General features: G+C 36.6%; 1 protein-coding gene across 2 annotated transcripts in view; it reads right to left on the bottom strand.

The window, feature by feature from the left end:
• RAD50 (RAD50 double strand break repair protein) overlaps positions 1-12,731 on the bottom strand; it is a 77,740-nt gene that overhangs the window by 39,039 nt on the left and 25,970 nt on the right. For both annotated transcript variants that reach the window (XM_090288041.1, XM_090288042.1), the window contains exons 6-12: positions 6,795-6,923; positions 6,401-6,566; positions 4,331-4,524; positions 3,732-3,938; positions 2,472-2,654; positions 1,891-2,048; positions 220-395 (exon numbers count right to left, since the gene is read on the bottom strand). In XM_090288041.1, the coding sequence (XP_090144167.1) occupies positions 220-395; positions 1,891-2,048; positions 2,472-2,654; positions 3,732-3,938; positions 4,331-4,524; positions 6,401-6,566; positions 6,795-6,923 (1,213 nt within the window). The remainder of the gene's footprint in view (positions 1-219; positions 396-1,890; positions 2,049-2,471; positions 2,655-3,731; positions 3,939-4,330; positions 4,525-6,400; positions 6,567-6,794; positions 6,924-12,731) is intronic.

Here is a 12,731-nt window from a genome sequence, read left to right as displayed (position 1 = left end):
TGGTAGGTAATTATGTCCTTGGATGATGAATTTGAAGTATAGGAAGGTTTCGATAATTTGCACAAAGTCACGCAGCAAGTTAAATTCTAGAACCAGGACTAAAACTTAAGCCATCTGGTGCTAGAACAAAGTTTTTAAATCTCCCATCCTTAAGTTACCTGTCAATGAAAATTCTTAAGTGTTACAGTGCCTTGATAGTATAAAGCAGGTATAACTTACCTCGTTGTTTTGAAGATTTTTCAATTTCTTCTTTAAGCCTATCTAAATCACTTTCAAAATCCTGGCTACCACAAACATCAAACAGCTTGTCTTCATAACTGGACAACTGCTCTTCTTTTCTTCTTAGCTCATTATTTATATGATTTTTATTTTGCTCAGCTGAAGCTAGTTCCTTGCTATAAAATAAGAATATGGATGACAATTTTAAAACATGAGGAATGAGTTTGAAAAGTTTGAGTAGGTAGATATGAGACAAATTCTGCCAACAAATATTACAAGGTTTGCTGTGACCAAGTGCTTTTTCTTAGAAATCTGGCAACAGTCACTTCCACCTGAACTCGCCCCCTTGGACACAGACTCACTTACCACGGGCCTGCCTGCTCCCAGAAAAATGTAGTATTGGTGAAATCATGCCTGGTTCTGGGGATTCATGGGCTTATAATTCAGGTTAAGAGCCTCAGCAAGGAGAATGTGCTTGCTGGATCTACTGGAAGGAGAGAAGAGGGGAAAACATCCTCCTAATTCCCTTTGAACCCTTTTCACAATTACGTCCCTTCCTTCCTGTAAACTTTTGCTTTAACCCCTCCTTGTTGTCATCTACTTATGGCTTGATTATTCATTCCTTCTCATTCATCGAAGACTTTGATCACTAGTACAATTTTTCTCCACTCCAATTCTTAAATTTCATCCTAGCTAACCTCCATATCCACATAGATCAGAATTTCTTAATTTGCAGGTTATGAGGCAAGTCATGTCATCAATTTAATGCATCACCTCAGCATATTTTAACAAAATGAAGCAGACAGAATACTCGTATATCGGAGTGGACTGTACATGGGTAGGACCAGTACTCTTTGGAGAAATCTGTTTCAGATAAAATGTGTATGAGGGCACGCGTGCTTCCTCTTGATACTTCCCATTGTTTTCCACAGCAGCTGCACCATTTTACACACCTCCAACAGTGCACAAGGGTTCTAATTTCTCAACATTCTCACCAACATTTGTTATTTTCTGTTTTTCATAGTGGCCATCCTAACTGGTATGAAGTGATGTCATTTTGATTTACATTTCCCTGATGACTAGTGATGCTGAGTATTTTTCACATGCTTACCGGTCATTTCTACATCTTATTTGGAGAAATATCTATTCGAGTCCTTTGCTCATTTTTTTTAAATCCAGTTTTCTTTTTTTATTGTTGAGTTGTAGGAGTTCTTTATGTATTCTGGATATTAACCTCTTATCAGATACATGGTTTGCAAATATTTTCTCCCATTCTATAGGCTGCCTTTCCCCACTGTTTACTGTTTCCTTTGCTGTGTAGAAGTTTTTAAGTTTGATGTAGCCCCATTTGTCTACTTTGCTTTCACTGACTGTGCTTTTGTTGTCCTAGCCAAGAAATGAGTGCCAATTTCAATATAATAAAGCTTTTCCCCTATGTTTCCTTCTGGGCATTTTACAGTTTCAGGTCTCACTTTTTATAACAAAGAATTTTAACAGTTTAATCCTCTCACTTAACTCTATAAGCTTTTAAGGAACAAGACATAATTTGTAAAATATAGGAGAACCAAAGTCAATTAACAAGACATACCATTTTTATGACAATAAATGATTTTAGAACAGTTAAAAATGAAAGCATGAAAAAGAGATTTCTATTACATTTCTATTACTTACTTCAATTTAGCAAGCCTGTCCCTGGTCTGATTAATTTCTTTTGACTTACTATGAAGCCAGTCTTCAAGCTGTTTTTTGTTAGGAAAATACCCTAACAATGAATTTAATTCATCACTGTGCCTAGATTTTATTTTTCTGATTTGTTCATCTTTGTCAGCCTACAGAAAAAGAATATTTAAAAAATAAAGCTTACTATTTCCACATTATATAAAAAACAAAAATAAATTTTAGATTGATTAAAGTACTAGGCTTAAAAAGTAAAACTATGAAAATGCAAGAAGAAAATACATAATTTCTTAAAGTCTTAGAGTGGAGATGACCTTTCTAAACCAGAAGAGATAAGAGTAAGAAGTCTGATGGTATAAAAATTAAAAGTTCGGTATGATATATAAAAATTAACACAATGTACATATATGTTTGTGTATATAAATTCTATGTTAATTTTTTGTAATTAGAAAATAGTTTTTAAGCTTGGAAGTCTATTTTATAGAGTATTAAGCTCACTTAGCCCCAATTATGAATGTAAGATAAGCTATTTAAAATATCAGAAAGTATAATTAGAAGAAAAAGAAAGGTCATACTTTGTCTTTGGTCAGCATCTCCAACTGGGTGCGTGTTGTCGTATGATGGTTTAGCTGCTCCATCTCCTGGTCCAGTTTACGCAGGATCCTGTCTAGGTCTACTTTCTCATTTTGAAGACTTGTTACTTCTGTTTTTAGAGTTTCTACGTTGTTGTTTTTCTCAGCCTTCCTTAGGTCATGTTCCTTATCAGTAATTCAAACAAATGCACAGGTTTATAGAGCTTGTGTTAAAATAATGACAAAGTGTATTAAAAATTAAAAATCAACTACTTATTCCAAATGGTCAAACTATTACTGCTTACTTTTATCCAACAGACAAAAAAACAACATAAGGAATAAGATTTTTAAGGAAAGTAAGTTACCTTACTATGTTATACTAGAGAATTAGTGAATAAATCTGGAAGGGTCAAACTGGGGGGCAGGAGGGAGATGGAATGAGAATTAGTGAAAAATTAAAAGAGAAATATAGTTTCATGACTCTTCAGTAAACGCGTAAGTATGTGTCAAGCACCCATGTAACTTACTACATTGCCTGACACGTAGAAACTATAAAAACGGTGTGAAGCTGTCCCTGACCAATTCCTCCCCATTACAGTAAGACAATATTGTGATAAAATGCTAAACTGACAAAAACATACATTATACGTTAAGTTAGGGAGCAAAAAGGAATATTTATTTAGATTATCAAAATGGGATCTGAGAGGAGGATCTGCCAAGCTTTAGGATGCTTAGTTTAGTGCTGAAGATGTGAAGGAGGAGAACAGATTAGAAACAAGGAAGAAAACTTAGAAATTCATGAAAAGAATAGATGGTCTAAGAAAGTTTCCACTTCAGAAAAAGTGGTAACATGGCAAAAATCTTATAAAAGCTACAGTGTATGGAACCTAGAGGAAAAACAAACAAACTTGTTTTTTTAACTTAACTGATTCTTAACCAAAGTGCTCAGAAGAATAACCTAGTTTTGTTCTGAATACACATTTCCATGCTCTACTCTTAGAGAGTTTGATTTGGAAGGTCTGAAGTAAGGTCTAAGCATAAATATTTTTCAAAAGCTTCCTAGGTGACTCTAATTTTTAATCCACGGGGTTCCAGAACCAAAGAGTCGAGTGATAAGATATTTAGATGAATTCATTTAACATGAGATTGTTAGACAAGATTGATATTTTAATTAACATGCCATAAACTTAGGATTAACAACAGATAAAATACTTCAAAATGCAAGACTCTAAATGTCTTACACCTTAAAATATTATGTCTTACAGCTTTTGTGAGCTCCTGGTCCAGTTCAAGAATCCTGTCTGAAGATCCTTCCAATTGCTGTAATTCACACTTGACATTTTTCAGCTCATTCTGCTTCTTGCTGAGGATTTCTGATTTTAGCTCAATTATTCTTCCCAGTCCAATTTTCTTATCCCTTATCTCATCTATTTGCTTTTGTTTCAGAGTTTCTTTTTCTGCAAAGTCATTCTAAATAATTATAAGAATGAGTATTAACAATTTTTTCATTAAACAATTCATTAAGCAAAAGTTTCTTCATTGTAAAAGTAACACATGAACACTAAGGAAAATATGAAAAAGTATCACCCAGAGATAATCATCATTAACTCTGAACAAACTTTTTCTTTCCCATTAGCTTTAAAAAGAAACTTTATTTAAAACCAAAAATGTAGGTCTGCATTTTCTTCATATTTTTAGCCTTATATACATTAAAAAGTTTGCTTCCATTAAGGTTTCTTCTACCTTCTAGCAGGTTCTATCCTAACACTAATCCAAAAATATGACAAAATAAGGCCCATCCGAAGATTAAAACAATTCAAATAGAGAATCTGACACGAACAAAAGAAAATAACACTATTTACCATCAGTTGGCCGGCAGTTTCTTCTTCCTTTTGTTGTCTCTCTCTCACAAGTTTGTGAAAATTTTTAATCTGTCTTTCATTGAATGGTCCACGCTCAAAGCCATCCAATTCTAACTGTGTTGCCAAAGACTGAATTAACGAATCTCTAGAGCGAATATTTTCTTGATGGCGATCTGCTTGTAGCTGTAGACGACCTTAAAAAGCCATAATTACTTTTTTAGCTGACTTTTTAAAAATTGAGATAATTGTACACTCACATGCAGTTGTAAAAAAAATAATAATACAGCAAGAGTTCTTACAGTCTTGCCCAGTTTCCCCAAATAGTAACTGTGATATTGTAATATAAGAAATATATGTTTGGTCTTTGTCTGGTTCCTGGCACAGAGCTCCTAAAACTTTAGAATTTCTGAGTGACAGAGGTGAGAGGAGTGTCTTTTGTTATTCACTTAAGTCCCTTTCAACCACACGAGTTTATTCTAATGAGGTGCCTCCTGGAGGCTGAAAGCTGGTTATCAAAGGAACCAACTATGTTATTAGAGAGTAGGAATTTTCAGTACCCTCCTCCCCTATTCTGGGGAGAAGCTGAAGATTCAGTTCAATCACCAGTAGCCAATAATATAATCAGTCCTGTTTACATAATGGAACTTCCATAAAACCCCTGAACAATACACTTTAGAGAGCTTCCAGGTTGGTGAACACATGGAGGTGTAGGAAGAGTGCCAGACCACTTCCCCATACCTTGCCATATGCATCTCTTCCATTTGGCTGTCTCTGAGCTGTATTCTTTATAATAAACTGGTAATAGTGTTTCCCTAAGTGCTATAAGCTGTTACAGCAAACTATTGAACCTGAGGAAGGGATTGTGGGAATGCCTGGTTTATAGTCCCGTAGTCAGAAGTAGAGATGACAACCTGGACCTTATAACTGGCACTGGAAGTGGGAAGCAGTCTCATGGACTGAGCCTTTACTCTGTGGGGTCTGTGCTAATTCAGGACAGTTAGTGTCAGAACTGAATTAAATTACAGGACACTCAGTTGCCAAGAATTGGAGACTTGCTTGGTATGAAAAAATGCACACATCCGGTGTCATTATTGTGAGTAGGAAAATGTTTTCTTTTAGTAACATTTTGCAAACCTATGAAGTCCTCACTTAAAGTCGTGGATAAATATTGCAACTTTAAGTGAAATGACATATAATGAAATCAAATTTACCATTCATAGACTACATGATATTGACAAAAGTTAAGTTCCTATGCATCTCAAAAACATTATAACAAAACAGTTATTTGGGTACCTGCTATAGTATATCAGCCAGGATACAGACAGTGATACAATCCATCAATCTTATTCATATTTCCCCAGTTTTACTTGTACACATTTGTATTGTATGTGTGTATATTAAGTTCTATGTAATTATATCACCTGCGTGCATTGGCTCGTATCTCTACCACAACAGTCAAGATACCAAACAGTTCCAATACCACAAGGATCCTTCTTGTTGCTTTTATAATCATAACCACACCAACCTTTTTCCTGCCCCTCCTCATACTCAGTAACCCTATCAACCACTAATCTGTCCCTCATTTCTTTCTTCTTTTATCCTCATCCAAGGACATTTTCACTTGCTTTTTTTAGAGAGAGAGAGAAAGAAAGAGAGAGAGAGAGATAGGGAAAGATGAAAGGAGAGAAATGTCAATGCGAGAGAGAAGCATCAATTGGTTGCCTTCGCACGCACCCAGACTGGAGATCAACACTGGGAGCCGGGATCGTATGTGCCCACACCCAGACTGAGGCTGAACCTGCAATCTAGATATGTATCCTGACCAGGAATGGAACCCATAATCCTTTGGTTATGGGATGATGCTCCAACCATTGAGCCACACTGGCCAGGGCAAATCTGTCCCTCATTTCTAAAATTTTGGCATTTCAAAAATGTTACATAAATGGAAACACACTGTATATGATATTTTGAGACTGGCTTTTTTCATTTAGCATAATTCCCTGGAGACTCAACCATTCATGCCAAAAATGCACAATATTACAATAAGATCAAGTAAATACTTTGTCCTACCCTGTTCAACAAGTAGTTCTGATTTTTCTTGATTGAGAAGCCTCGATTCTTTAATTAATTTTTCCAATTCACGCTGACACTCTACCAATCTCCTTTCTTTCTCTCTTACTGTTCTCTGGTGATTGTGATATAAATCATTCAGTTGCTCATCGGTCCCTTGAAAAACCTACCCGAACCAAAATAAAGAGTTTTAATGAATAAGAAGACAGCACTCTGAGGTACAAAATACAAATCAAAGTTTATTCAATATCCTTCCTTTTAACATATACATGGAAGTAAGACAAACATGACCATGTGTAGATTTCTTTTAAAATAAGCAGCGAAATGGATTCAGATGAGGTTCACTACAATAATCCCAGATTTTTAAAGTAGAACAAAATTGCACCACACAAACCTTTTCCATTTTCTCTTCCAGTTCACTATTATCTTTCTCCATTTGCTTCTTTCGGCTTTCCAAGGCTTTAATTTCATTGTCAAGTCTCATTATTTTAGAGAGATTTTGTTCAATTTCTTTTAGACGATTCTGAAAATAAACAAACACTCTACATAAATAAAATTCTCTATTGTTTGCACTACAGATGGATGAAGAGAAATAAGACATGCTGGGGCCAGGCACTTGGTTGATGTGATCTCACTTAAGGCTAACACTGCCATGAAGAGGGTATAGAGAAACTGGGGATCAGAGACATGAAGCAACCTGCCCAATTCCTCACAGCTAGTAAAGAAAAGCAGGCACTAAACTCCAAGTGTAACTCCAAACCCATGCCCAGCCTTCAACACCTCCATAAGTCATTCATTAATTGGGTGCTTAGAGCCACATTATGCCAAGTACCACATTTTAAAATGTGATTTTCAAAAGGCTATTTATTTCTAAAAATTAGAACTTAGTGGGCTAGAGACTCATGGTGAGTCACCAGTGCATTCTGGACCTGTCGACAAATCTACATGGAAGACTACGCGTATACCTTAATTCAAGTCTGCTCAAGCACAGAGTACTTTGAATAAGTGAAATGTTACAAATAACCTCAGTGGCATGCCTACTGGGACACTGGTTGCCTCATCTTCTACAAACGTATGTGAACTGGCTCAGAATAGTCTCTCCTTGGGTGATGCTGGGGATAGTCTTCCCTGTTTGCCACTACATTTCCAAGGCTGGCCAATTTCTCTTCCAGGACATTTGTAGGACCTAGTTTTTAAACTAACACATTACTAGAATGTTAAAATATTAATTGTAAGCTTTCAAAGCTACACCAAAATGCATCCCCAATTTTAATGCCATTTAATAAAATTGCATTAAGACCATCTCTTGTGATTTGTATATTAATGAATAGCAGCTAACTGTCATAAAAATAGGAACTTCATTCACTAATATATCACCAGCACATATAATAGGTGTTCAGTATATGAGCCGAATAAAAGAATGAGAAGATTTTTTAAAAGTAATTTTACAATTACAGTTAAAGCTATCACTTATCGAATACCTACCAAATTGCAGATATTGTACTAGGTGCTGCTCTACAGTCTCTTTAATCCTTATGAGACTCTACATTCTAAATAGGTGACTTGTATAAAGCTACATACTTATTAAAGATAAGACTGGGAGGCAGCATCATATAATGGTTATGACGCCTACAGTCATGTAGCTCTGTGTGCTGTATGCAAAAAACCTCAACCTCACCTCACACTATATTAAAAAACAACCTGATATGGAACATATACTTAAGTGTAAGAACTCAAACTACACAACTTCAAGAAAAAAACACAAAAGAAAATCTTTGTGACCTTGAGTCAGGCAAACATTTCCAAGATAGAAAACAAAAAGCACAAACTATAAAAGAAGAAATTGATAAGCTGAATTTCATCAAAATTAAAAACACTTGCCCTTGCAAGGCAGTTAATAAAACATTTGTAAAATACATATGTGATAAAGACTTGTATCCAGAATATGAGGTCTGTCCAGAAGGTATCCAGCCATGTAATATGAAAAATAGAGACATTTACTAAAGAAGATACAAGAAACATTGTACCTAGGACAATGATGCCTCAGTCCCCTTCAAAGCAGGCAGCTTGGGACCTCACACAGTTCTCCCAATCACCATCAGCTATCATATTTTCCTGAATCTCATTGACAGTGTGAAATCTCTTCCCTTTCAAAGGTAATTTTAGTTTTGGGAAAAGCCAGAAGTCGCAGGGCATCAAATCTGGGCTGTAGAGGGGCTGAGTCACCTGGGTGATTTGATGTTTTTGCCAAAAAACTCTGCACCAGACGTGATGCATGAGTGGGTGTATTGTCGTGTTGAAGCTGCCAATCACCAGTTGCCCATAGCTGCAGCCTTCTGAATCATCCCAATAGTTTCCTCAGAGGAATGTTTAAACTTAATGCAAAATCTGATGTAGATTCGCTGCTCTATTTGCTCAGTCACCACAGAGTACACATGCTCACTCCATGGTGTCTACTACCCCCACTGATTAGTACAGTGAAGCCATTATTGTCCACACATGTGCATTCCAGTCCACTCTCCTTGGCTACCAGGTTACACTGATGTCACGCAAACCATTTCAAATTAACAATGGTTGGACATTTTCTGGACAGAACACACACACACACACACCAGTGAAATGAAAAAAAAAAAGTCTATTTAACTTTATATTAACAGTGGCTTGGATTTTTTCTGGACAGACCTCATATATGAAGAACTCTTAATATTCAGCTTGTAAGACCAAAAAATTGAAAACAGGCAAAAGAATTGAAGATACTTTAATACCAAAGATAATATTCAGATGGCAAATAAACACATAAAAGGGATGCTCAACATCCAGACGTTAAAAAATGCAAATTAAAACCACAATGAAAAAAAACACTCATAGATACAACCACTTATCTAATATAATGGCTAAAATAAAGACTAACAATACTAAGTGTTGCCAAGGATGCAGAGCCACTGCAATGAAACATTGTTGGTAGGACTATGAAATGGGATGGCCACTTGGAAAAAGTGGCAGCTCATAAGTTTAAACATACACTTAACATACAACCTAGCAACCCCACTCTTAGGGAGTTAAACATACTCCAAAGACCTGTACACAAAAGTTTATAGCAGTTTGATTCATAATAGCTAAAAGCTGGAAACAACCTAACATCCATCAACCAGGGAACAAATGGACATACTGTAATATACCCATACAGTAGAATAATTTCATCAATGACAATAACAACTACCCATATGTGCAACATGAGAGATTAATTAAAAAACAACATTCTAAGAATTCAGAATAAAAGGCTACATATGATTCCATTTATGTGATATTTTGGAAAAGGCAATACTATAATGACAGAAAACAAATCAGTGGTTATGAAGGGCTGGGAGTGGAGGGAAGGAATTGATTACAAAAAGACCTGAAAGAATTTTTTACGGTGATGGAAATGTTCTACATCTGGATTGTAGTGGTAGTTATACTACTATATGCATTTGCCCAAATTCATTTAACTATATACTTCTAAAAGGGTAGATTTTACTATATGTAAATTATACTTCAATAAATCTTACTTTAAAAAGTATGGATTTAGGAATCAGAGAGGCCTGGACTTAAATCCTGGCTTTATTACTTTTCCAATGTGAACACATGTGCCTCAGTTTTCTTGCCTAAAAACCACATAGGGTTAATGTGGACTTACATAATACATTTTAAAGTGCTTGGATCAGTGACATACAGTTGGCCCTCAATGAATGGGACCATTCACATCATTTGTGAAAAAAAAATTTTGTGTTCAGTCTAACAAAGAGAAATGGATTGAGTCTTCAAAGCACTGATTATATGCATGACTAGTTTTTCTGTGCTTTGCTTTATTGCACTTCACAGAAGTTGCAATTTTTACAAATTGAATTGGGAAGATTCTCCACCAGTAAAAAGATTACAACTAACTTTATTGCAGTGGTCTGGAACCAAATATGCACTATCTCCAAGGTGTATCTGTATTAACACCTCAGCTGTGGTACTCCTCAAAAACTAGTTGGCTTCTCTCTTTCACTGTTTTTATTGCCTCTTGATGGTATTAACATAATCTGGGCCTGGATCTTTTGTGATATCGTTAGCCACTTCATTTTTTAGATCCAGCCAGTCATCAGATCCTGTGGATTCTTTTTTTGACACCTGTGTTCTTGGCTCTATCCCAGGAGCATCGTCGTCGGCAGCCGTCTGTCTCGAGAGACGATGGTGTAGCTTCTTAAGAGTCTATCTGCACCGCCGAGAATGGCTGTGCAGTCCCACTCGGGAGTGACATGGTATCTGTCTCCTCCCGTGTTGAATCGACATCTTGTGATGACGCTGGAGTGTCCTCTCCAGTGAAGCTGAAGCTACAGAGCCTGGGCAGGGTGATATGGAGGGTCTGCTGTTGCCCAAGCAGCAGACCCCCCCTCTCTTCGCAGCTGAAGGGTCCAAGGGAAAGACGGAGTCAATACAGCTTGGCTTCAGGTGCGCCGCAGGAGTTGCCGGTGTTGACTACAACGTCAAACCGCCTTAGGGACTCCGGCTCCGGATTTTCTGTCGGGGTTTACTCCCTTAGCCTTTCCCCTGAAGAGGTATGCCGCAAGGCAGCGGAGGTTTTTTGGAGTCAGAGTTTTCCTTCTCTGATGTGCCCTGACTGGAAGATCGAACCAGCGACACTTAGCTCGCAGGCCGACGCTCAATCCACTGAGCCAGACCAGCCAGGTCCTAATAAAAGGACCTAAGATAAATTTGTAAACAACAAAAAATATAGCAGTGTTTAAAGCTTAGGCATTACTATGAAATGAGACAAACAAATGGGGCAGTTGGACTATGTACTTGTGTTTGGAAAAATAAGAGGTTGTAAAGGTATTTTTGAATTTGGAAACTAATTTCTCAAGCAGTTTCCACTGAAGGCAAGAAAGGAAAACAGGGCTAAATGCGCCAAGGTCAGGATAAGATGGGGTAGGATGGGAATAAAGTAGTTTATGTGAGAGTTCGTAAAGATGAAGGGAATCTGTAAAAACAGCAAAGCATGAATTATAGTGCAGTATGAAATGAAGTTGTTCCTGGATGGCTGCTGCAAAGGTCACCTGACCCAAACTTTATGTTGAGCTTTATGAAAGGAAGAATTCTCATATATCAGTGCTGAAAAAAGAACTTCCGAAATTATTCATTTAATAAATATCTACTGACCCATCTGCTATGTGCCAGGCACTGGTCCAGGCCCTGAGAATGCAGAGAATAAGATTAAACTTTTGGAGAACTAGTCAAATTAAACAAATTTACAAACATTTCAATGTTTGCTACAGCCTTGGAATCCTGGCACCACTCAGTAAATGCCAGGCACTATCACAGATCTATCTTGACATAGTTCCTATACAAATGCTCCATTTTAGCTATATAAATTTCCTTGATAGTATTCAAAGACACCTTGCATTTTACTGTCCATATGTCTCTCTAAGTATCTACCCATTTATGGTTAAAAAAATCATACCCAAAATTCAGTCCTATAAAATACTCTCTGGCCAGCTCAGAGCTCTTACAGCTCTTGTCTTTTTCTGACTTACCTGTGTTTGTCATGTTTCCAACCAGGCTGCTCCTAAAGAAAATAAAATGTGTTCCAATATCTTGGTAATTGCTACAGTACCTACACACAGTTACCAAGACAACTCATCTAAGATATAGCATACTTCGCCCTTCTTTGTACTGAACTAAATTCTAAACCCATAAACCCTCGTAAACTGACCACAATTCTTTTACTCCTTTTACCCTGATTTACTTACCCAGGCTCTTCCTCCCACAATCTTGTTTTGATAAACTTATGCGTGAATATATACACATATATATTAATATATGCACATTTATATATATGAAAAGAAGTGCTATTAGTGGGATGTATCTGGGAGGTCAAAGACGAGAAGTGGGAAGAACATCTCTTACTTTGTTACTATTCTATAATTTTTTACGTTGTGAGTATATATTACTTTTAAAAGATAAAATGCAAAATAAATACAAACATACATAAAATGTCTTCCAATCTGATTTAATTTTCCCCCTTCTTTAAGGCCCTGCTCAGCCATGCTGCCTCTCTGAAGGCTGGTGACAGATTTCTATTCAAGGCCATCACTATTTTTTAAACAGAACTACTGAGATGTAACTCACATACCATACAATTCACCCATTTAAAGTGTGAAACTCAATGTTTTTTAATGTATTCACAGAGAAGTACACCATCACCAAAATCTAATCTTAGGACATTTTCAATTTCCAAATAATAACCCTATACCCATTGGCTGCCACTGTTCATTCCCCTCTACCTCCCACCCTAGGCAATGCCTAATCT

The sequence above is a fragment of the Furipterus horrens genome, unplaced genomic scaffold (assembly GCF_987537825.1).
Source record: "Furipterus horrens unplaced genomic scaffold, mFurHor1.1.pri manual_scaffold_10, whole genome shotgun sequence".
Classification (NCBI taxonomy): Eukaryota; Metazoa; Chordata; class Mammalia; order Chiroptera; family Furipteridae; genus Furipterus; species Furipterus horrens.
Note: the sequence above shows the minus strand (reverse complement) of the source record. Positions and strands in the feature narration are given on the sequence as shown.